This window comes from Protopterus annectens, chromosome 6.part0 (genome assembly GCF_019279795.1).
Source record: "Protopterus annectens isolate FY-2018-M chromosome 6.part0, PAN1.0, whole genome shotgun sequence".
In the NCBI taxonomy this organism is placed as follows: Eukaryota; Metazoa; Chordata; order Ceratodontiformes; family Protopteridae; genus Protopterus; species Protopterus annectens.
Window position 1 is genome coordinate 1951295950 of NC_056737.1, and position 26486 is coordinate 1951322435.

Sequence of the window (26486 nt, forward strand, 5' to 3'; positions counted from 1 at the left end):
TGGATGGAATCTCCAGAACTAGAGCTGGTTTTGCTATGACCATCCTTGGTGGTTTCTTATAGGGCTCTGCTGGTCCTTCCTCCTCCCAAGTTTTTTCTTGTGCTTTGGCACTCTCCCAGATGTTATGGATACTGTAACCAGTGAATGGAAGGGCAAAGTTCCTTTTCTTCACTGTTGCAGTATTCACTCCATCCCCCCTCTCTCTGGTTTATTTGTTTCCTGGATTTACCTTAGTTTTCCTTAGACTGTTCCTACTGGGGTTATCAATTCTTATGATGTTACATGCAGACGTCACATCTATGCCCTATGCTATGTGAGGAGCACGTGTGACATACGGCATACCTTAAAGCAATAGTAGATTTTTGTATACTGTCCGGATGTCAGGCTACCCAAGGCAGGGAATCCCAGATGTTACTAATACTGCAACAGTATTGCAGTATTACTTATCTATTTACATGCCCTATTAACCCCATAATTCCAATTAAATATAGATATGGTTGCACCATATTTAATCAAGTGTTTTGTTGACACGCTTTGGTCAACAAAACAGATGTTGACAGGTGTGTGAGAATGATAGTGCAGGAGGTATGGGATATGCTCCTTCCCCAGGAATTGTGCGATCTCTGACTTATATAATTAGTTGGGGGTTGTAGGGTGGTTGTCACTCTGAAAAAATATATTTTACTGTTTGCATAATCCAAGGTTTTCTTGTTGACATTTGAGTGTTTTGATAAATTCCAGTACACTTTTACACCAGTGTGTGTGTGTGTGTGTGTGTGTGTGTGTGTATATGTATATATATATATATATATATATATATATATATATATATATATATATATATATATATATATATACACTCATTTCTTGGCAGTTTTAAGGTCACATAAGAATACAAATGATCAGATATAGATATTAATTACCTACCCAAGTCCTTTTCAGTGGAGGCCCAGGGAGAAAAACTTTATTGGTACATTTCAATATTCAAAGTAAATTAACATATATAAATTAAATACATATGATGGCCCTTAATTTGTACATATGAAGGCCCTTAATTTGGTTGAAATGTCAGTTGACAGCTTTTTTGCTGATCAATAAGAAAGCTGTTGACATTTGTGCTAGATTGCTATAATAGCAAGGATAGGGAATATGCCCTTTCAACCCAGCATTGTTATTTATGAGTTGGTAAATTTAATTTACAGAGGGTATGGAGGGTGCAGCAGGAGGCATGCTTCCTACAAAACTTGTTGATTTTGTTTACATGACATGAAGTTATGTTTCGCAGCATGTACTGGGTGTGGTTGATTTTTTTGTTACTTTTTGTCAGCATTTTGTACATCACTTTTCTGGAGTTTTGATTCTAGTATGTATTGCTAATTGGGTGGGTAACTAATATCTGTCTCTGAGCATTTGTATTCTTATGTGGCCTAAAAACAGCCAGCTAATGCTGATTTCTGCATCTTAGGAAGGAAGATGTTGCAATGATTTCATTTCCTCTGCCATTGGATGCATGCACCATTAAAATAATCTTCAGTTTGTTTGGAAAGCATGGTGAACATTCATCTGAGGGTTGGCACCACACCGTAATCATTGTGATCAAAGCTTTTATGATGTCCTCTAATCTAATATTGGTCCATTGATGGAAATGACTTTGGATGGCTGGCCATATGCTGTTTCTTAATATTATACATGATTGGCATCACAACCAGTGAATAAACTGGTGAATTTTATGTAGCCAGTAACCATGTGTTTTCCTTTGAATACTTTCGCAAACATGCAATTTCATATACCCAAATAGAAATAATGTATATTTTAAATTAAGTTCCCCCCACTATGTGGATTTTGCAGACAAGAGACTTCTTCCCACCACTCAAGTAAACAACCTGGATATCGAAAATGCTGTCATAGTAACATTGGCATACAAGGAGTATAACTCGCAGCAGAGTTAACAAATTAGCTGAATTGTGCTGTTCAGTGAACAGAATTATTTTGTGCAGTGCACAACTTCTGACTTTCTACAGAACAGTTTAACATGTGCAAGTTTGGTCTGGCAAATATGGGTACACTGTACTCCTAGGCATTTTTTAAAGAGGAATGACATGAATTCTGTTAAACTAAGGACAGATGGCATGCTCCTGGCTCAGAGTCGGATGATTGCTTATTATTTTCTTTTCATTGTATCAGTTGTATAAAATACTATTTCTGATGAAGACTGCATTGCTCATTCAACAATCTAGAGAAATAATAATCCAGTTCATACTTGCTTTTAAATTAGCTGGTATTTCATATGGAGGTATGTGTGTGCATATATATGACACACATGCGCATATTTGTGTGGAGATTTTGCTTTTTTATTCTGTATGATTCATGTTTGCTAGTGAATTTTCATTGATAGCAAAATATACTTCTAGGCATTATAGGAAAATTATAACTCCTGGACAATTTATCAATTATCAACAGCACACACTCTGTCAACTAAAGTAGCCATAAGCTTTAATTGTCATTGAATAACTCTTTGTTTTCATTTAGTGACAGATATTAAAATTAACAGCAGTATGTTTTATAATGGAGTATTTCAAGTAATTCACTCATTCTGGTTCATTTTACCTGATCTTGCTCATTGCCTTCTGACCCTCCATAACAGTAGTGAAGCTTCAATGCACCTGCTCTTGCTGTGACCTAAGTGTTGTACAGTCTCGCAAATGCATCAAATTGTAGTATCAGATCTCACCACCAGCTGCGAGGCACTGCTATCATCAGATCCCTACTGGGAGGCGTTTTCCTTTAGGAACTCTCCAGAGAGATTTCCTTTTTCTTTGTATGTGTTCTTACTTCAGGTTTGAACTATGACCCCAAACCTTTTCTCGTGGCTGTTATCTCATAATTTTATAGGCACTCCGTGCTAATTTCATCCTTTCTGGTTTGAGTATTCCTAAGGATTAGCGGGTGGGTCAGTCCTGCAAAGGCCCCAGAGTCAGATGGGTGCCCAGTTCAACTAATGAGTGTAATAATTTCAGACTGAAATGGAGGTAAACCTTCGACTTACTACTAGCAATTGTTTTCCTTAGAGATGGGACAGAAAAAGGCAGGAGATTTACCAACTTGTTAAGACAAACAGTATAACAGAGGCTTTAAAGAAAAGCAGCTTAGTATTATTTAAAAGCACTTCTTTAGGCTTTTGATCAGTGTTCCAATACATTTCTCAAACATCTTTTATTTATAGATGCAAATGCATTAATCTGCTGTCTTTTTTTATTTTACGGAAAATGCTTTTCTCTCCAAACTTGGCAAAAATTCAAGTTTAGTTAGTAAGTGCTGAACATCTGACCTTTTCCACTGAGTGAAACTAAATCCTCTCATTCTAAGTCAGAGACTACAAGCATTTTGTGTAACACAGTCTACAGATAAACGATTAAGCAAAGCATAAATAAGCATATTGTAAATAACTGCAGATTTTAATCAGGGAGATTATTTTTTAAAGATGTTTTTGAATCTGTATGTGGACTGATTATGATTTTGAATCTTTTGCAGGTTATCAGAATAGGCCAAAGGAACTGAAAGTAATAATCAACCCACATAGCCACAAGAAGGAGGGTACTCAGATCTTTGATGAACTTGTGGCTCCTCTTTTTAAGCTTGCTGACATCAAGACAGACGTCACTAGTAAGTCATCTTCCAACTATTTGTGATTCCAGTGAGGAAATTTGAAACCAATAGCTAGGCAACCAGCTTAGTTGGCAACTCCTGGTCTCATCACCAGATAAACTGAATTTGCTGTTAATCCCCAGGAGTTTTTTCTTATGCAGATGACGACTGTGCTGAGTTACTGTTTCTGCGATTCTGCCATTATAAACGGAACATTGAACTAAACATCTGATGCATGCTATGATTTGGGTGATTGCAATTTATTTTCCTACCACTGAAGGCATTTAATTGTCATTGGCCTTGTCTTAGTTCACTACCAAACAGCACTGAAAATCTTTCTTATGAGAAATCTTTCAAGTAAATGGTAAATTGTGTCACATATGTGCATAACTGCTCTTTTAGATTGACCCCATTACATTAGAAAAGTAACATTTTTGGATGCTAGGCACTGTCAGGTTTATTGAGATTTCCAGATGTATGCATTTATTACTTTTGCACTATTCCTCACTAAAGGGATATCCTACCAAGGACAGCTGTACATCTGGCCAGCCCTTCCAGGTACCATACGTCAGATGTATGTCCTATGCCCAGGACATAAGGTACATAAGTGATGTATGGATGTCTAATCCTCAGAATTTCTTTACCACCATTCTGAATGCTACCATCTGAATTCAGTCTGTCAACTCATTTTTCGTGTTGTTTGAGTTACAGATCCTCTGGCAGATAAGTACCCTGTTAGGGTACTTTTCAAGTTCCTAAGCAGATTTAAATGCCCACTGTTCCTGTGGATGGCATTGAGGTCTAACAGATGTTTGGTCAGTGGATGTTTGTGCTGCATGCACAGGACGGTCATATAAAAGTTCCTTCACATGCCAGTGTCACACTGTGATGACCTCGGAGAGGGTAACCATCCAGCATGAAGAATGATGGGATCAGGGAACAGGTAACTTCCCATAACACCCCGACAACTTAACAGACACACTGCACTGAATGACTGACATGCAGGATGACAGTAGCTAAGGTTTCTTCAGCAGTGTAATACACTAGACAACATGTCCTTCCTGTTAGAAGAGATGACAGGATGACCTGAGTGACGTGCCTCTCGGAGCTGCACAAGATACTCTTCTTTTTCTCCTCTTACTCCTTCAGCAACACATGCACAGCTGTCCTATGAGAGAAGTGTCCCTCATTTCTGCTAGTTTAGATGCTGCTGGCTTCCTTCTATATTTTTCTGCTATTTTTCTGAAGGCCGTTAATAAATTTAGGTGTGCTTTTTCTCTGTGCTCAGGATTTTTCATCTACTACAGAATGGCTGCATGGATATGTTTAGAATCCCTTTTTCATATATTTGTTGACTAAGTATACCCACTGAACAAATGTATCACTTTTTAGGCATGACCCCAGGTGCACTCAGCTCAGTCACACAATAAACAAATGAAGGTGGAAGGAGTCAAACCCTGTATGTTGGACACAAGAAGCAGTTTGTTGTTTTTAGTCCTCTGCATTAACTGCCAGAGTCAACTGATAGTCTATTGCTCTACATGTAGGGTATGTCATGTCAGCTTTGCCTGTACTGTGCTATGCAGTGTTATGGCTAGTATGTGTACCATTTATCATCACATATTACTAAGCAGGAAGTTCACATATGCTTTTTTTGTGTGTTTATGGAACATTGCATAGGTTTCTGGATTTCTCTGTCTCTTAATAGCTCTGCAGTGTTAGTTCTGTTCTCGTGTTGCTATGTGCGTCCCACTCACCAGACTGAACAAGGAAAAGATCACAGTAAGCTGCCTGTCAGGCGCTAGAATCCGCCACATAACACAAGCACTCGGGTCACTCCACAGCAAGTACAAGTATGACTCAGTCATTGTCTATGCCGGTGTGAACGACCTGAGACGTACCTCCCTGGACTACATGAAAAGAGACATAGAGGAGCTCTCAGATTATGTAGCCCAGGCCGGTATGACCCTGACCCTGAGCAGTATCCTACCCTCACCAAGAATGATGCCACAATACAGAGACAAAATGATCAGCTTTAATAATTGGCTTAATTACTGGTGTCATTCTAAGGGGATCCAATGTCTGTCTGCCTGGGATGACATGCTTGACAAGCCACGCTGCTTCAAGGGACGGCTTGCACCTGTCACCCTGGGCTTCCGGATATTGGCAAAGGCTCTTGCCACCCCATAGTGCCTTTTTAGGCAAGGCTCAAATGATAAACCTACCGCCCTAGAAAACAAAAATGGAGAAAAACTAAGGGTAATACTGCTCAATGCCAGAAGTCTAAACCTCAAGATGCACGCCCTCAAGCCCTCCTCAGTATGGAGAACATCGATGTCTGTGCTGTGACTGAAACCTGGTTCAAGGCTCCTGAGAGCACCCCAGCACTATCAGGTTATACCTCATATCATGCGTTCCGGCCCCAAAATCCGGACCGAACCACAAAAGGAGGGGGAGTATCCATATTCATAAAGGATACCCACACCTCCAGGTTAGTGGCAACGCACGAAGCATCGGAGACCATCCAGGTGCAATTAACCATAGGTAAAACTGCCCTACAGTTTGTAACATGCTACAGACCACCTTCTCAAACTCAGGAAACCCACACAGCCTTGAATGTCTCTCCAAACACCATCATATTGGGTGACTTCAACTACCCAAACATAGACTGGGAACATTATTCAAGCCCCAACACCCTAGCCCAAAGGTTCCTTGAGTTCATAAACTCAAATGCTATGGAACAACTAGTCACCATTCCCACAAGAGGAGAAAATGTACCAGACATGATCATCACAAACATGGGGACAAAATGCTCCACACCGGAAGTATATCTCTCATTGGTGAGATCAGACCATAAATTAATCTCACTGGAGATCCACATCCCGCCCCCACCCCCAGCAAAAAAGACCACAGTGAAGAACTTCTCAAAAGCAAACTTCACACTTCTTAAGACTGGAGTGGTATCCTTCAAGGCCCCTGAGCCAGTGGAAACCACAACCCATGCTGCTGAAACCCTTACAAATGCCTTCTACGAGCACCTCCAGGAATGTATGGATCAAGCAATCCCTAATAAAATCAAGACCCTTTCCACCAAAGGCAGGTGCCCGGTCTGGTGGACTCCAGCCATAAACAAACTCTACAACAAGAGGAGAAAGCTACTACATGACAGAGCAAAATCCCTAAATGGGAAGGCATCTCTGATCAATACTAGCAAAAACTACGATCACTCATAAAATCATCCAAGGCCAACTTTGAGAGAAAAATCGCTAATGACACAAAAGACAATCATAAAGCCTTCTTTAGCTATGTTAGAAACCTGGGTGGAAACTCCCAGATATGCTCAGAATTAGTCCAAAATTATAAAAAATCACTGAACCCACAGACATTGCCAACATACTGGCAGACAGGTTCAGTGCAAATTTCTCCCCTCCCTACCCCCAAAAGGAGAAATATCTATCCCACCAGAGTCTAGCCTCCCAAACATCTCAGATGCGCAGGTGCGGGCTGCCCTCGCTAGAGCAAAAAACACAGGATCAATGGGACCGGATGGTGTCCCCGGCTGTGTGCTACGAACTCAATGAGGAACTAAACCCACACATAAGGCTGCTGTTTAATCTTAGCCTTACTACAGGATACGTACCCAAAGAATGGCATACGGCAACTGTGGTCCCACTCCACAAAGGCGGTGCTTCTACGGACCCTGGAAATTACCGCCCATAAGCTTGACGAGCCTTGTCTGCAAAGCTATGGAGAGGATCATAATGGAACTCATAAATAAAGACATTGGGGACCTACAGACACTGGATCCTACCCAATTTGGCTTTGTCAAGGGCAGATCCTGCCTCTTGAACTTGGTTGACTTTTTTGAAACAGTCACTAAGGCCATTGATGAGGGTAAGGCAGTTCACACAGCCTACCTTGACCTAGCAAAAGCGTTGACACAATACCCCACTCGGGCATCATAGAAAAGCTCACCAGCTTAGATGTAAACCCATATGTCACAAGATGGGTTGCAAACTGGCTCAAGGACAGAACACACAGGGTAGAGTTGCTGGTGCCATGTCAGACTCTAAGCCGGTCACGAGCAGTGTCCCACAGGGCTCAGTCCTGGGCCCCTCTTGTTCGGCATTTATTTTTCTGATGTGCAGGCAAACATAGGGGGATTGTGGCTGACAAAATTTGCAGATGACTGCAAACTGGGCACCATAATTGACACTCCATCAGACACAGACATCCTCCAGAAAGGTCTCATAGAAATGGATAACTGGTGCCAGAGCCATGGCCTTAAGCTAAATGCCAAAAAATGTATAGTCATACCCTTTGGGAAAAACAAGGTAACCCCTAATTACCACATAGGTGGTAATCCATTAAACACGGAAGAAGTTATCAGGGACCTGGGGACCCAAGTTGACAGTAGCCTCTCTTTTGACACTCACATTGCCAAAGTGGTTAGGAAGACCTTCTACATTGCCCACCTGATCATGAAGGGATTCACATCCAGATCAGGAGAGGTCATTGTACCCCTGTACTCTTCACTTATCAAACCAATGATTGAGTACAACGCCCCATTCGGAATGTACCTTACCCGACACCTGCAGCAGTTGGAAAGACCCCAAAAGTTCCTCACCAAAAGGATAAAGGGGCTCAAACATATGTCATACGATGCCCGACTGAAGAAACTCCAGCTCTATTCAGTCACATACTGTCTGCTCAGAGGTGATCTGTGCCTGACGTACAAGGCTATGTCCAACCCGGAATTAATGGACATGCTCCACCTCAAAAAATCCAAATCCACCAGAGCCACGAGAGCAAGAGACTTAAACCTCAACACGGATATAAATAGGACGTGCTGGAGGGACAGATTCATCACCCAGAGACTCCCTACACTATGGAACAGAATCCCAGTCCATGTGGGGCAGAGCCCCTCACTGACTCTGTTCAAGAGAAATCTTGATGAGTGGATGGGAGATCGTAGGTTTACCTCGGGAATTATCTCTGTATCACTGCTGGACAGAGGCACAGCAAACTAATGGGTATAGTATTCTCATCCTAAGGGGTGGTGAAAGCCACACACACTCTGGCTAGGCTTTTATATGCCCTAGGGCAGATAGCCTAGTATGAACCTATGAACCTATGAACCTATGAACCTATAATTCATTCCTATCCTGCTTAAGCTGTACGCATGCTATGCTGCATTTCTCTGTGTATGCATTTTGCAGTTGATGGATATATTAACTTCAAATGCCTGCTTTTCATCTTTCTGTGCCCACCCTGCCATTATACTTTATTCATTCATGTGTAACATGTCTGGCTGTCTCTTCATGCTGTCCCATCTTGCGGCTGTTTTGCACTATAATTTTGTTGGGAGTAACATGCCATGTGCATTAGTACCAATGTGAACTTTAAGCTGAATTACTACTCATTTAGCATTTGTTGTTGCAGTGGTTGAAGATGTTACAATTTATATAGTTATTCATCTTAATGTCTGCTGTTCATCTAACTTTGTACTTCCCGTCGAAGACATTAATGATGATTTCTCATTCTCTCTTTCTCATATGCCCTTTTTATTGGTATATTTTTCCTCTGGCATATTGTTTTACACAGCACACAGCTATTTCTTTTATAATGTAGCACAGTAGCATATCCATTGTGCACTTCCGACCGGTCAGTTTCCATTTTCAGTGGAGACCCAGGGAGAAAAGTTCCAATACACTGCAATTATATTATCAAGTGAATTTCCAACAGTTCTCAAAAAAAAACAACAGTTACATTTCTCAGAAATATGAAAAAAATACATAATTACAGGAAGATTATATTTACATCAATAGTTATAAGTCCATACAGTTTTTTGTAGCTCTAAAATCTTGCATGAAGTAAATGAATTGATGCTGTAAAAGGGAAAACAAAAAAGTTCAGTGTTCTAATATTTTGCAAGGTTTGCAATGACTTCAAAACATGTAATGAAGTAAGTTATAAAATTATTTTGGAAGGGAGATTTTAGTATTGTATAGGTTTGTAAACAGTTCAAGAGGAGTAAGTTATAAAATTATTTAGGGGGAAGATATTAGTATTGTCTAGGATGATACAGATAATAGCATATAGTCAAGAGTGCATGGTATAGGATTAGTTCTGTTTAAGATGTCTTTTCCAAGTTGGTGTATATAGAAGGTTTATAGAGGGGATGTATGAGAGGGGCAGAGGAGTGGATGGCATCAGTCAGAAGTAGCAGCAATAAGGAATAAGAAGTTTGGTCTCAACCTGGTGATGTACATGAGCATGACCAGGATTGGTTAAGGTATTATTTAAGCTTGGTTTTATAGCTTGGAAGTTTGTTAGTTATTTTTACTTGTGTAGCGATGGTGTACCAGAGTTTGGAGATGTAACAATTATATGGTGAGTCCCCCATATTTGCTTTATCAGTGCTTAGTAGAAATATATCTGCAGAATGCAGATCCTTTGTGGGGGTGCAGGGTGGTAACATGTTTTTAATCTGCCCATTTTTCAGGATCATAAATCCATTTGAATGCCACAACTAGCTGAGAGTATGTTATGTAGTTGTCAAGCTGTAGCCAGTTTACCTGCTTTACGTCTTGGCAGTAGTGAGCTTGGTGTGCAGTGTTAATAGCAAATTTAGCTACTTTGTTAAAACAAGAGGCTACTTTGTATTTTAGTGTAGAGCTTAGCTTTTGTAAGGATAGTTGAGGCATATAAACGTAATGGAAGCAAATAGAATGAAGTTAGGTTTTTTTCTTGCTGGGTCTGTAAGGTACTGGTTTGCCCTGTAAGGAGACCCAAGTTTCTGGTGGGTCTTCTTAATTGTTTAAAGAGTATGTTGAACAAATTTAAGATTGTCATCTGTACAGCACCCAGAAACGTAATATGTGGTACTACCTCAGTTTTACTATTATTTGCAGATGTAACCAAGAAAGATTGTTTTTGATTGAGATAATGTTGTAGGGTGCCGAGCATCAGTTTTGTTTTATTGGAATTAAGGAGAAAGTTTGAATTTTTCATCCATGTTTCAGTTGAAGAGAAATATGTTTGAGTGATTCCTTGGAGTATGGATATTGTGGAGATCATAAGTACTAAAGCTGAATCATCAGTGTATTTAATACTATATTTGCTTGATCTATGGCACAGTGAAGTTTGTTTATAAAATATTAAAGAGAAGGGGTCCTAGTATAGAGTCCTAAGTGTCACCTATGGAAAATGGAAGAAAGTTTCTGTTGCCGTTTAACTGCTTGTCAACCTCCAGATAGATAACTAAGGAACCACTTAAGGGAGGATTGATAGAGACCTATAGAAGTGAGTTTAGTGAGTAAATGTTTGTGTGATATATGATTTCCATATCAGCTTTACTTTTTTCTTGTTTGTTATGAAAGAGGAAACTCCCAGCTTATCTTTTTAATGGCTATAGGTGCATATCATTCCTCTCAAATGTCCCTTATTTTCCCTTATATGTTTTCTCTTTTTCTCATAAAAGTTGTGATTTTTTTTTGATAAATCACAGAGAATTAGGGTCAGTCAATAATGCCAGCTATTAGAGTTTCATAGTTTTTTTGTTCAGAAAATGCATGCTGACGCAAAACCTTTCTATTAATTTCTCAAGTGAATTACAGTAATATTTAAACATTGTCCCTAATTTTGGGCGTTAGTCACCCTCATTATTTGTAATGTTATCCAGAATTCTTGAGCGAAGAAGTTGAGAAGCAAGGTGGATATGCTATTTTTATAGCTGCAACATCTAGTGATGTTGGCTATAATCAGACTGAATCTTATCAGTTAATGTTTCTTGAAGGATATCAGACATGCAACTTTGATCTGCTGGCATCACTGTGGCCCACTTTAAGTCTGATTTTAATTATGTCTGACAGTTTAGCAAACCAAAAAGACTTAGACAAACTGGAGAACGCACAAGAATGAAAATGGAGCTGGAAACTGAAAAAATAAAATACGAACTTCAAAATGAATAAAAAACTTCGATTTAATAATTTTAGCGCTTTCGGAAGGTCCAGTGCCCTTCCTTCCTCAGAAATAAACAACAGACAAATGGAGACACAGGCAACAAGTCATATTTAAAAACAGTTAATTAATTAATTAATTAATTAAATAATTAAACAATTAAACAATAAAAGACAATCTTATAATGTCTACTAGTGTCAAATCTAGTTAATCTTAAATCAACTTGTGGATATAAAACGTAAAACGTTTAACTAGAAATATGTGTAAATGCATAAAAATCAATATAAAAACAGTTCAATATTCATGTTTCATACATTTTGAAACATTCGTAGCAACTGTGGAAGTGTTTATTTTATATTAAATATTGAATATGAAATTACTTTCAATTAGACGTGCTAAGCTAAACTAGTAGGTAAATACCACTCTACACTAAAAATGTTAAATCCATTTAAAACAAATGTAAGGGAACATTCAATCCAAATGAACCAACAACACATATTGCAAAGTGAGATTAAATTAAGCAAGTATTAAAACGCTTACTACATAAAACTGATTCATGAAACTATCTATTTAAAGCCAGTTTTTTTAGAATGCAGGCAATAGATATTTGTTCATTCAAACCTGGTGGATGACTGGCTGCTGTCCTTATTTGCCAAAATAATTCTTCCATCTCGAGATGGATTTGCCATGGACCTGTGTATAAAGTGTCATCCACCTGTTTCAGTACTGTGAATCTGTGTCTGACAGTTTAGCTTTAGTCAGTGATACCTACCACCTACAAATGTTACTGTAAACAAAGACAAATACAGCTTGACTAGGCTATCCTACAGCAGTCCCATATGTTAATGGACCCCTGCTTATTTCCTTTACAATCTTACACAAAGAAACTCAGAAGTAGCTGTAGTGAGGCATTAGTCCAGGCAGGTATGTAATGATGGTAACATCTGAACAAGTTTACAATATAACTAGATTTTTGTGGATGTTATTCAAGCACACACAGAAATAATTATACAGTAGAGGGAGTCTTGCATGCATTTTTTATTTTTTCAGCCACACTGGTTAAGTACCTTATTTGAATGTCTTGCAGGTAAACAAGGAATACTGAAGAGATTGTAATTATTAATCCACAGCCAGCAGTTAGCTAGAACAGATGGTTATCCTACAGATGGTGGACACAGATTTGGCAGATGCTGTATGTGTCAAAACATTATTAAAGAAGCATCTTTTTATAATCCTAAAAATTGTAAGCCTGTTACACAGAATGTTCTGTAGACTGTGAAATGTTGTGTGGCGTGTGTTAGTACATGAAGAAGTACACTGAACTGAAGCACATTTATAGTCATAACTGAGCTAGATATACTGCACAGGATGCATTTAAATGTATATTTATTAGTGATAGAATGTACTGGGAAAAGGGAAATAAAGAACAAAAATCATAAAATTCGCTGGCTATAAGAAAACACTAATATGGAGATGCATGAAATTAAACCTAAGCAAGTGTCAGTGATACAGGCATGAGATATAACATTTATTTATTTAAAATTGCTTACTGGTGTAGAGCAATGCTCAAGTTCCCATTTGCAGTCCAGGGCCAGGTGACAAGAGTACACCAAGTAAAAGTATATCATTGTGCAAAGAGTTCATAACATTGTCATACATTAATATGTAGGTTACGCATAGCTAGTACATTAGTTAAGATAAGGCCAGCACATTTTGTCAGGGCAGTATCTACCCTGTAAGTGTTACACATACTTGCAGAAAAAAATTGCACTGATAAGAATGAGTAAAAGTACTAAGAAAAGAAGAATAAAGAACATGTTTGAGTATAGAGTACGAATGTAGAGAGACTAAGTATGGATGAACTGTGACGGGATGATGGGAGAGATCAAATAGCTGATATTGTTCACAAGGGTGGGTGGAGGGGATGGTATTAACCCTCTGCACTGTATTATATTACAGCATTAGAGTTAGGCACATGGAAGGTATCTTGAAGCTTTGGAAGATGGTTGACTGTTATATCCTTGGTAGGATATAACCTGCATAGCTGCTGCAGCAGTGATCAATAGGAAGAACATCAGTGCTATATCTCAGGTGTATTCAGTCAAGAACTTGGCTGTATTACCTGGACACATTTGTGTGTGTGTGTGTGTGTGTGTGTGTGTGTGTGTGTGTGTGTTCCTCTTAATATATGTATGCGTCTGTGTAGATAGAGGTGTACCTAGCTCTTCTGGCTTTAAGCTGAGTGGAGAAAAAGGTCTCCACACTTGAAGAATAAATAACAAAAAAGTGGGGAACATCATTCCTTGCTTTGTGAATTTTTGGGCTACTCCTTGAATATCAGCTTACCTTCACCATACATTTTCATTCTGTCATTTTGCCAATAAGAGGTAAAGTAACCAGAACCAAACTTTGGCAGGTAGGTATAGCATTACTGATTATGTTTTTTTTAAACAAATCGATTAACACTGTGCAAAGAACATGTATGTGAATGGGTGTTTAGCATAGCAGACTTCGTGCAGGCAGAAAAAAAGCATACATAGCTGTAGTGGCAGAAATCATTGTACAGAAGGCTACATGGTTTGGCATAGCTTGGCCCATGCCTTTCACTTGGCACTTGGAGTAGGTTAAGTAACAATTGATAGGTCTAGAGAATATCACACATGAAGTACATACAAATAGATAAACCGTTCAATTAAAAAAAGTTTTTTTAAATAAAGATATATATGAATATATATGTTATGGAAGTGAGGGGAGAGGGAGGTATCAAGGTATATGAGGCAAGTTAAAGGAAGTAAAGAGTAGACTAGGGAAATGGAGTTAAAGAAGAGAAGAGACTAGATCAAAAGGGGGTTAGAGAAGGGCAGGACCATGTACTCTGAAGAAAAATTTTAAGTTTTTTTTTTTGAGCAGGTGTTTTTGATTTTATATACATATATATATATATATATATATATATATATATGTATATATATATATATATGTGTGTGTGTGTGTGTGTGTGTAATATGGGTCGTCACACTTCATATGCTTGAAACCATAACATCGAAGTCCTGAAGATTCGAACAGTTTAAATGGAGATCATCGTACAGCATGGAACTGAAAATTTACCGTTCTCTTCGCTGTAGTGAGATCTCAGGACTGGTATATTTAATTAGTAAGTGGTGTTGGGGGGTTCAGGGGGGGCTTTCCCCCCTGCATAAACATAAAAAAAAATTTTTTTTTTATTGAAGTTTTGAACTTTCAGTATTTCGATGTTATGGTCTCGACCATATGAAGTTCAAAGTTTTGAAAGTTCAGGCTTCCAAAGTAGAAATAGATAGATACGTGTGTGTGTGTGTGTGTGTGTGTGTGTGTGTGTGTGTGTGTGTGTGTGTGTGTGTGTGTGTGTGTGTATATGTGTGTATATATATTTTGTGTGTGCGTGTATATATATTTTTTGTGTGTGTGTGTGTGTGTGTGTGTGTGTGTATATATATATAGTATATATATATATATATATATATATATATATATATATATATATATATATATATGGGATGTGGGGGCGTAGCCCCCCACATAATTGCAGTATATTCACTATTATATACATGTCTATACATTAAATATACATTGAAACATATAATATCAGTAAAAATTACTTGAAAAGGGGGGGACTATGCCCCCCACACCCCCCTTACTTTATATTCTCACTCCAAGGTCGCACTGCAGTGGGGCAGGGCCTATATTCCATTTTTGACCAAATAGGATTCGACCAGATGAGGTTTCAGTCAAATGGCAGCCTGAAATCATTTTCGACCTTGTAATTCGACTAAAAGCAGTAGACCCATATATATCTATAGATATAGGTATAGATATACATATATCTGTGTGTGTGTGTGTGTATTTATATGTGCATGTGTGTGTGTGTATACTCAGAAAGGAGGCTGAAAAGTCTTTCATTGTTTCCTGTTGTTTCCGTGTTTATGTAATGCAGTTGTTTCTTTTAAGTGTTCCAAAGAAGTGAAGAAATGGGGCCAAAGAAGCGTGATACTGGCTGCAACAATAAGTGTCTAAGCATTGAAAAGAATAAAGAAATCATAGTAAAACTGAGAGATGGCGTTACATAGGATGAATAGCAGAACAGTAGGATGACATATGGATACTGTTAAAATGCCAGCTTTTTGTGATATGAAAAATGAGGCCACAATAAATCATTTCAAAACTTTTCCCACCTTTAATGTGACCTTTAACCTGTACAATTCAACTGAAAAACAGACAAATCTGTGAGGGGAAAAATATAAAAAATAAAAAAGTACAATAAGCTGGTTGCATAAACATGCACACCCTTAAATTAATACTTTGTTGAAGCACCTTTTGATTTAATAACAGCATTCAGTCTTCTTCAGTACACACCTGCCATCAATTAAAGAGACTCTGATTAACCCCAAATAAAGTTCAGCTGTCCTAGTAGGATTTTCCTGACATTTACTCAGTTGCCTGCTACAGCAAAAGCCATGGTTTGCGGAGAGCTTACAAAGCATCAAAGGGATCTCATTGTTGAAAGGTATCAGTCAGGAGAAGGGTACAAACACATTTTCACAGCATTGGGTATACCATGGAACACAGTGAAGACAGTCATCAAAATGTGGAGAAAATATGGGACAACAGTGACATTACAAAGGACTGGATATCCCTCCAAAATTGACGAAAAGACAAGATGAAAACTGGTCAGGGAGGCTGCCAAGAGAGCTACAGCAACATTGAAGGAGTTGGAGAAATTTCTGCCAAGTACTGGTTGTATACTACATGTGACAAGAATCTCCTGTATTCTCCATATGTCTGGACTATGAGGTAGGGTTGCAAGACAGAAGCCTTTTCTTACATAGAAAAACATCCAGGCACAGCTAAAATTTGCAAAACAATACATCAAGTCTTCCAAAAGCATATGGGAAAATGTGTTATGGTCTGATGAGACCAAGGTTGAACTTTTTGATCCACAATTCCAAAAGGTACGTTTGGCACAAAAACAACACTTCGCATCACCAAAAGAACACCATCCCCACAGTGAAGCATAGTGGTGGCAGTATCATGCTTTGGGGTTGCTTTTCTTCATATGGAACTGGGGCTTTAGTCAAGGTGGAGGGAATTATGAACAGTACCACATACCAGTCACTTCTGGCCCTAAACCTTCAGGCATCTGCTAGAAAGCTGAAGATGAAGTGGAATTTCGCCCAGACTTATATCCAATAGAAAATCTATGGGGTGACCTGAAGAGGGCTCTGCACAGGAGATGCCCTCCAATCTGACATATTTGGAATGCTTTTGCAAGGAAGAGTGGACAAATATTTCCAAGTCAAGATGTGCCATGCTGATATACTCCTACCCAAGAAGACTGAATGCTGTAATTAAATCAAAAGCTGCTTTAACAAAGTATTAGTTTAAGGGTGAGCACATGTATGCAACTTGCTTATTGTATGTTTTTTATTTTTTATATTTTTCCCCTAACAGATTTGTTTTTCAATTGAATTATACAGGTTATAGATCACACTAAAGGTGGGAAAAGTTTTGAAATGATTTATTGTGGTCTCATATTTTTATATAACAAAAACTTGGCATTTATACAGGGGAGTGTACACTTTTTATATCCACTGTACCTAGGTCTACCATCTCAACATTGTTGAAAAACAGCGACAGCATCATGGGTACTAAGTTGTTAAAAGGAGTAACAAAGGCTTTGGACAAACACAGAAAATAATTAATGGAAATATGGAGAAGATAGGTCTTGTTTAGAGGCAGATGAAGGGAGATCCAGTATCTCAGATCATGATCTGTGAGAAAGACCTACAATAAAAACCCTCCAGGAAGTAGCTCACAGCAAAAAGATGCATTTAGTTCCACAGAAATGACATACACAGTGTTATGAGACAAGTTGAGGCAGTTAATGCTGACAAAGAAGGTGCACAGAAATCTGTCAAGGAATTTGAAAAATTGATAGAGAGAGAAGGCTATCTGCCAAAACAGATTTTTAATTATGATGAAATGGGGCTTTTCTGGAGGAGATTGCCAAGTAGGAATTACATAACCCAAGGAGAAGCTAGGATTCCAGGTCACAAGCCCATGAAAGATAGGCTCACACCCCTCCTGACAGCAAATGCCAGTGGAGACTTTAAGCTGAAGTGTCTGCTGGTTTATCACTCAGAAAACTAAATATGCGGATGAACACAGGATAGCAGCAGATTTCTTCAGCTCCACCAATTTCATTACATTGACAGGAATTAATTACTTAAAAAATTAATTTTTGAAGTAATTTTCTTTCTAAATATGTTTGTTTTATATAGTTCTTGAACTATATCTAAAAAAGAAATGAAATCTTAATAATATTCCTGTCAGAAATTACTTTGGAAATTTTCCTGTCAGTTTATCAGTCTGAAATGAGTTCCAGTAAGACAAATTCTCAAGACTCCAGCATCAAGAAAGAACTTCAGTCTCTGATAATTATAGTCCAGCAACTTACTGCTAAGATGGATAAAATGGATACTAAAATAGACACTTTCATAGAAAAAACTACAAAACAAATAGACTTGTTACATATGGACCTGCAACAACAGAAGATTCAGATGACAGGCATAGAAGAAGCTGTGAATGACATGGAAAATAGAATACAAGAAGAGGAAATCAACATTGAGTTTCTGCTGAAACAAAATACACATTTACAAACAAAGCTGGATGACCTGGAAAATAGATCTAGGCGCAATAACATTAGGATTTTTGGACTGCCAGCAAATATTGAAGGTAACAATATTACTTCTTTTTTTAACAACATGGCTCCCTAAAACTTTAGATTTACCAGAAGCATTCTCTTTTGGTATCGAAAGAGCACATAGATCTATAGCTAATACTAACTCTAACAAAAACTATCCTAGATCAGTTATAGTTAGATTTCTATCATCTTTGATAAAGAGATGGTTCTTAAATCTGCTTGGGCTAAAGCTCCTGTTAAGATTAATGAAACAACTGTGCATTTTGACAATGACTATTCTTCCATGGTATTAGCTAAAAGAAAAGTTTTTCTGCCACTAATAAGGGAGCTTAAAAAGCACAGTTTAAAACATACCTTCTGTTTCCTGCCAAGCTTAAAATCTTCCTTCCTGATGGTCCTAAAATTTTCGATGACTTAGACTCTGCTTTACTGTTTATCAAAAAAATAAGATTTTGGAAAAATAGAAGAAATGGAATGGGCTAGTCCTTCGTTAAAGAGACTGGCAACTGAAACTTCGTGGAAGACTTCAGAGAAGAAGAAGAGACTAAAAAACAAATGATTTGTACTATGTTTTTTTTCTCTCTCATCATTTTATTTTATTATTAATCTTTTTAAATATAGTTCCTGCATTTCCAAGAAGCAACAGATATTTTGAAAAAGATTTAATCAAAGTTATTCTCTGTGTGCAAAGAAATGTTTTGTTTCATAACTAGTCAAAATATCTGGAGATTTAATGGCAAGCTGTGATTTAACTTGTTTCTCTTTCTGAAGAGGAAAAATAAGGTCAGTAATTTGATACATTTTTTTTTCCTTTAAAAGTTTATATGTTCTTTAAATGCTATTCCTAATTATACTTTCTTGATTACACTGCTTATGCTTGTTTGTAAATAATCTGTCATGCTTTAACTAATAATAATTAGAACTAAATAATAGTAAATAATATGTTTTATTTTTAACTCTATTAATATAAACAGTAAGTAACATTCTATTGTATATACTTCTTATAGCTTTCTCTTACATTTTTTTTATTTCTGCCTTACACCCTTTTACTTTCTACTCTCTTTTCTTTTCTTTATTAATATATAGAAATGCTTTTGATCATATAGACACAGTAAATAATAAGATTTGCATAGGAGTTGAGTTGGGACAAAAATGTTGAGTTTTGTTACTTATTAATAATTTTGGGCTTGATTTCACTTACATAGAGTCTGTAATAACCTGTAGAATGCATTGTGAAGGTTTTGTCATGTTTAGATGCATTTACACTGCTAAATGAATGTCACTAGTTTTTAATAAGTTTCCCACCAAAATGTTAAGAGAGACAATCTGGGATGTGGGCTGTCTCATGCACAGTGTCCATGAGCTACTTCAAAAGCTTCAACTCTCAGAATTCTCACAGAGAAGCTGAAAGCAGCTAGTCTCACCTTTGACCTAGATATCACACTGACACATCACAGATACAGGAATGACACTACCTAATTATACTTTCTTGATAATACTGCTTATGCTTGTTTGTAAATAATCTGTCATGCTTTAACTAATAATAATTAGAACTAAATAATAGTAAATAATATGTTTTATTTTTAACTCTATTAATATAAACAGTAAGTAATATTCTATTGTATATACTTCTTATAGCTTTCTCTTACATTTTTTTTATTTCTGCCTTACACCCTTTTACTTTCTACTCTCTTTTTCTTTTCTTTATTAATATATAGAAATACTTTTGATTATATAGACACAGTAAATAATAAGATTCGCATAGGAGTTGAGTTGGGACAAAAATGTTGAGTTTTGTTACTTATTAATAATTCTGGGCTTGATTTCACTTACATAGAGTCTGTAATAACCTGTAGAATGCATTGTGAAGGTTTTGTCATGTTTAGATGCATTTACACTGCTAAATGAATGTTTGTCACTAGTTTTAATAAGTTTCCGCCAAAATGTTAAGAGAGACAATCTGGGATGTGGGCTGTCTCATGCACAGTGTCCATGAGCTACTTCAAAAGCTTGAACTCTCAGAATTCTCACAGAGAAGCTGAAAGCAGCTGGTCTCACCTTTGACCTAGATATCACACTGACACATCACAGATACAGGAATAGCAGATTAATAATATGTGTTAAAAACCTATGTCCCAAACATATACATTACTATAACTCATTTAATTCATCTGATTGACAAGCATAAATAATTTTATAACTCTATACTGGAAGAAATTGTCATGTGATATATTTTAAAGCAGTAGTATAGCATGTTTGTAAAATCTGGTTACTAAAATGTGTTTGCTGTGCATTATTTTGTATAAAGCAGACAGATTTATTGAAGGGACAGCAAAGTAAGATGGTGCTCAGTAAAGATACAACTCAGTGAGATCAGATATATATATATATATATATATATATATATATGTATGTGTGTGTGTGTGTGTGTATGTGTGTGTGTGTGTGTGTGTGTGTGTGTGTGTGTGTGTGTGTGTGTGTGTGTGTGTGTGTGTGTTTGTGTGTGTGTGTATGTGCGTGTGTATGTGTGTGTGTGTGTGTGTGTGTGTGTGTGTGTGTATGTGTATGTATGTATATATATATATATATATGTATATGTGTATATATGTGTGTGTGTGTATGTATATATATATATATATATATATGTGTGTGTGTGTGTGTGTGTGTATGTGTGTGTATGTAGATATGTATATAAATGTTTCTGAGAATCTGCTTAACTATGAAGTATGATTTATAACAATTTCTATGAATACAATATTTTATTCTATTGGCAATAATGAGTTTGAGTAAATGCTCATATACAAGCAATTCAAGGTTTTTTTGGAAGCTGTTAACTGTATTTACATGACAGAAAATAGATGCATCCTAATATATGTAATGTCTGAATCATATTAGCCAAAGTTTTTGGTTTAAATGAATGTTAGAACTTATTTTTCTATCCTCTTGATTTCTAACATCAAGATTATTTGAATGCTATTTGAATACAAGTGTTTTATATTACATGGATGTATATAGTAGTATGAACAGTTTTAAAAAAAAAAAAAAAAAAAGGTTTATTTTAGTTTATATGATGCTGTTTTACCAAATGTGTAGTCTTGTCTTGCTAGATAATTGAATTGGAAACTGTTAACTTCAGTTAAATATAACTAGTATTAAATTGATAAGGTGGTAGCTGACATACTGCTGCTTAGGGTAGGGGGTTAACTTGAGTGGTAAATACTACTCTAAGTTGGAGTTTATAACTCCAGGCTGGATGCAAGGTTTAATCCTTATATTATTTTCACTTGTTCATTGTTATTTGTATATAGTTTTGACATCCACAATATATTTTGTACATTCATTGTCACTACAAACAAAATTGAATCCTATACGAAATCCCATAAGAGATTCAATAAATACAGCTATATTTAAAGGTACACCTAAAGGAGGAGATATAACATTACTTATCTTGTTATTTGTTATTTTGATCATAAGATTCTTAAGTTTTAAAAATGCCAAATGACATCTTTAAAAGGAATTTCTTTAAACATTAATGGATTGAATAATCCATGTAAAAGGGCAAGCCTAATAAGATACATTAATTTACATAAGGCCAACTTAGTCTTCCTACAAGAAACCCATCTCTTGAAAAAAGATATTGATAAACTAGCCACTAACAAATATACAGTATTGGTTAGTTCAGAGCACACTCAGAAAAAAGAGGAGTGGCTATTTTATGGAATAAAAGTATGCCCATTCCTAAAACCATTAAGTCTTATCAGGATGACAAAGGAATGTTTTGTATGGTTACAATACAAATTAATGGGAAGACTTACACTTTAATTAATGTATATTGGATACCTGGAATTGGTATTAATACAGTGAAACATCATCTTGATAAGATCATATCATTCTCTATAGGAGATATTATTTTAGCTGGTGACTTTAATTGTATACTACATGAAAGTGATACTACCACTATAGGAAAGAGAAGGATTACATCTAATGCAAAACATTTAAAGGATTTTGCTAATTCTTATAATTTGAATGATATTAATAATCAGATAGATTCAAAATCATTACCATACACCTTTTTTCTAACAGATACAAAACTTATTCAAAAATAGATAGGGTCTTTATTTCTAACCAGATGGTAACAGATTTAATTAATTCCAAAATCATTTCATGTCCTATATCTGATCATAATTCAATTGTTTTGAATTCATGATAAAAATACTCATAATGTTCAGATCAAAAGGATACCAGCATACTTAACTCAACTAAAAGACTATAAAGAATATATACTTTCAGAAGTAAAACATTTTTAGACATAAATAACACTCCTGAAGTCTCCATTGTTTATGTTTGGGATGCCTTAAAATCATATCTATATGGACAAAGTATCAGATGGTATAATAATAAAAGGAAATCTTGGGATAAGGAATTGTTAGATATTCAAAGTAAATTAGACTCTTATAAACATAATAATAAAGAAAATATTATGGACAAGAAAGTTATTGAAGAAATAAACAAACTAAATGAGAAATACAAAGAAATTTTAACTCATAAAGTTAAAATAACTTTAGAGAATACAAGTTTTTGTCTTATTCAATAAGCCCCAAATACTTACATAGACTTAAAAATAAAACAAAAAGGTTGAATAAACAAAACCATATCAAAGAAATCTTTTCTCTAAGGAAAAAGAAGAATGTTTCTAGTATACCAGAAATACTAGATGAATTTAGAAATCACTTTCACAAAATTAACCATAATAATATTAACATGGAACCTAAAGATAAAATAAAGGAGTTTATAACCACAAATATGAATAAAAAGCTTAATAAACAACAGATTAAACAATTGGACAAGAGTATTTCATATACAGAAGTTATTACACAAATAAATAAGCTTAAATCAAACAAAGCACCGGGTAATGATGGTATTATACCAGAGATATATAAAATCCTTTCTAAAAATACATATTCATTAATACATAAGGTTTTTATTTTGGCCCAAACTGAGTTAATAACCCCCCCATCTTGGCAATATACATTTATTTCGCCAATTTTAAAACCTAATAAAGATCCAACTAGATGTTCTTCATATCGGCCCATCTCATTACTTAATGTTGATTATAAAATGTTTATGAATATCTTTGCTGATAGATTGAAGACAATCATTCGCGGCATTATAGATATAGATCAGACAGGCTTCATTGTAAATAGAAATACTTTTGATAATATAAGAACTTTAACATTAATAGATTTTGCAAATAGGAAAAAGAAAGATTTAACACTTATTAGTCTTGATATAAGTTCAGCATTTGATTCAGTATGTTGGGACTATCTGTTTACCTTAATGAAGTGCACAAACTTCTCGGATGCATTTGTAAATCTAACTGAACATTTATACAAAGGAACGTTGGCTTATATTAAGGTAAGACCATATGTTTCACAAAAAATACCCATTCTTAAAGGTACAAAACAAGGATGTCCACTTTCTCCACTATTATTCACTTTAGTAATGGAGCCTTGGGCTAATTTGATCAGAAACAGTACTGACATAGAGGGTTTTGAAATAGATGAAAATACAACATCCAAAATTCAACTTTTTGCAGATGATGTTCTAATTACATCAGCAGGATCTAATTCTTCTATACAGTCTCTATTTGATAACATGATGAATTTTAAAAGTATTTCTGGTTTAATATTCAATGAAGAAAAACTAAAATACTACCTATATATACACGAAAAAATATTCTCATTAGTGATTTTACTAAATATGTACCCAATTCAGGTCAGATAACTTATTTAGGTATAATACTATCTAAAGATATTAAATCTATTATATATAATAATTATAATACCTGTTTTCTTAATATACAAAATCTTTTTAATACCTGGAATAATATGTTTTTTTACTGTGGAGGAGAGACTTACAATTATTAAAATGATAATATTCCCCAAGATTTTATACTTAATACAATCAATAATACTTCCACCTACAAAAATAATTATCAAGAAACTGAACACACTAATGTTAAATTTCTTATGGGCACCTAACAGACCTAGGATTGCATTAAAGAAACATACTAATAGCTGGTCTCAAGGGGGTATTTCTTTTCCAGACTTTAATTTATATACTATCTCTTCTATTGTAAAAGTTATTACTTTATTAATAGATCAGTCATATGTCACAAAATGGAAAGATTATTGGGAGCTAATTAGTATACACTTCATGAAAATCTCCTTAACACATAAAAATATGATTGTAAATAACTCCATGTTATGGTTACCAAAGGAATTTTGTACTTCACCTATTACACCTAAACATATGGTTTGTTACCCATTAAATATTATTATTAGTTATCGTAACTTTATATTCATGCACCCTAAGTATAGGGAATGGAATTTTATTGTATTTCCTATAATGTATACTCAGGGTATGCTTTTGTCATCTACTTCTGAAGGAACTCATTTAGCTATAGATACTGATCTAAAGTACTGGTATCAGTTGATATCTGATAATAAAGTTAAAAATCTAGATTTCTTAAAACAAGAATTTGATCTAAGAGAAACTTGCTGGTTAGAGGTTCAGACCTTTATTCAACATCTCATTAATAAAATAGATTTAATGTCTATAACTGTTAAAGAATCTATTCCAACACTGATTGATTACTTGATATTAAATTTACAACATAAAGTTTCTGATAAAGGTAAACTTTCATACATACATAAAGTTATCAGACAAGAAACTTTTTACAGTGTAGATTCATACTGGAATTATTTCACTTCTATTAATGGGGACCCACCAAATCAACAAGATAAACAATATATATTGGAATCTGCTTATAGAACTATGTCTTCCATTGTCTGGAGACTTTATACATGGAAATTTTTACATAGATCTTTTATACACCTTTGATGATGAATAAAATAAATAATAAAGATAATCTATGTAAGAGATGTAATGTAGAAATTAATGCTGACTGGGCTCATATGTTTTATGACTGTATAAAATTGAAAGAATACTGGAAGTCAATTAATGAATTTTTGCAGGCTCTTTTTACAGAGAATTTCATTATTTCTAAATCTCTTATATTATTCAACACACCTGTACCTCAAAGTGTTAAAAAGGTTAAGCTTCCCTTGTTATGGTCTATTCTAGCAGTGGCTAGGAAAATAATAACTAGAAATTGGATTTCAGATACACCTCCTTCGTTCAATGAATTTAAAAATGTTATGAATATAGTGTGCCATATGTAAATAAACACAATTAGGACTAGAACAAATAGAAAAACATCTTATTTTATTGTATGGGATAATTTACAAAATTTGTTAAAAAAATTTTAATTTCAATAGCATGGTATTTTAGTTTAATTAATTGATCTGATTGTAGTGGATGTCTTTGTAAATACTTTAGTTGTTTTGTTGAATATTATAATAATACCTATTTTTAATTACTTGTATAAAATTGTTATGATATTTCTCTTATATGTTAAAACAATAAACCTGTTTTGAAAAAAAAAAGAAAACTAAATATGCTTTGGAAAAAAGATTATAAAATCAAAACTACCTGTAATGTGGAAATCAAACACCAAAACTTGGATAGACCAGTCAGTTTTCAAGGATTGAATTTTCAACGAGTTTGCTCCAAGTGTCAATAAGTACCTGACAGAAAACAATTTACCAATGAAAGCTCTACTGCTTCTGGACAACACATCTGCCCACCCATGAGAGTTGGAGGAAATTCTTCAGATAAACTATGATTTCATCACGGTTCAGTTCCTGCCTCCCAGCACAACATTTCTCATTCAACCCAACAAGTCAATGCCTAAAAGCACTCTTCTCAAGACTCTTTGTGACCCACTCTTCAGATAAAACACTGAAGGAATTAACATTCTTCATGCCATATCATTCGTCAAAAGTGCCTGAAATAGAGTGTTGCAGAAAGGCCTTTGTGCAGCCTGGAGGAAACTGGTTCCTTCTTTTTCAATGGGCGAAATTGTGGATGAAGCATCTGAAGTGCAGTAAGCCATCATTTCCACAACAGAGCACATGGACATCGGGAAGGTGGATGTGAAGGAAATGCTATAAGACCATGACAATGAGGTCACGATGGAGAAACTTACAGCACTTTGCAAAGCGCAGTTCAAAAAAAA

General features: G+C 35.6%; 1 protein-coding gene across 1 annotated transcript in view; it reads left to right on the top strand.

Annotated features, from left to right (window-relative positions):
* Positions 1–26486, top strand: part of CERKL (ceramide kinase like) — a 1924967-nt gene that overhangs the window by 881935 nt on the left and 1016546 nt on the right. The window contains exon 3 of the mRNA XM_044073713.1: positions 3532–3663. Coding sequence (XP_043929648.1) covers positions 3532–3663 — 132 coding nt within the window. The remainder of the gene's footprint in view (positions 1–3531; positions 3664–26486) is intronic.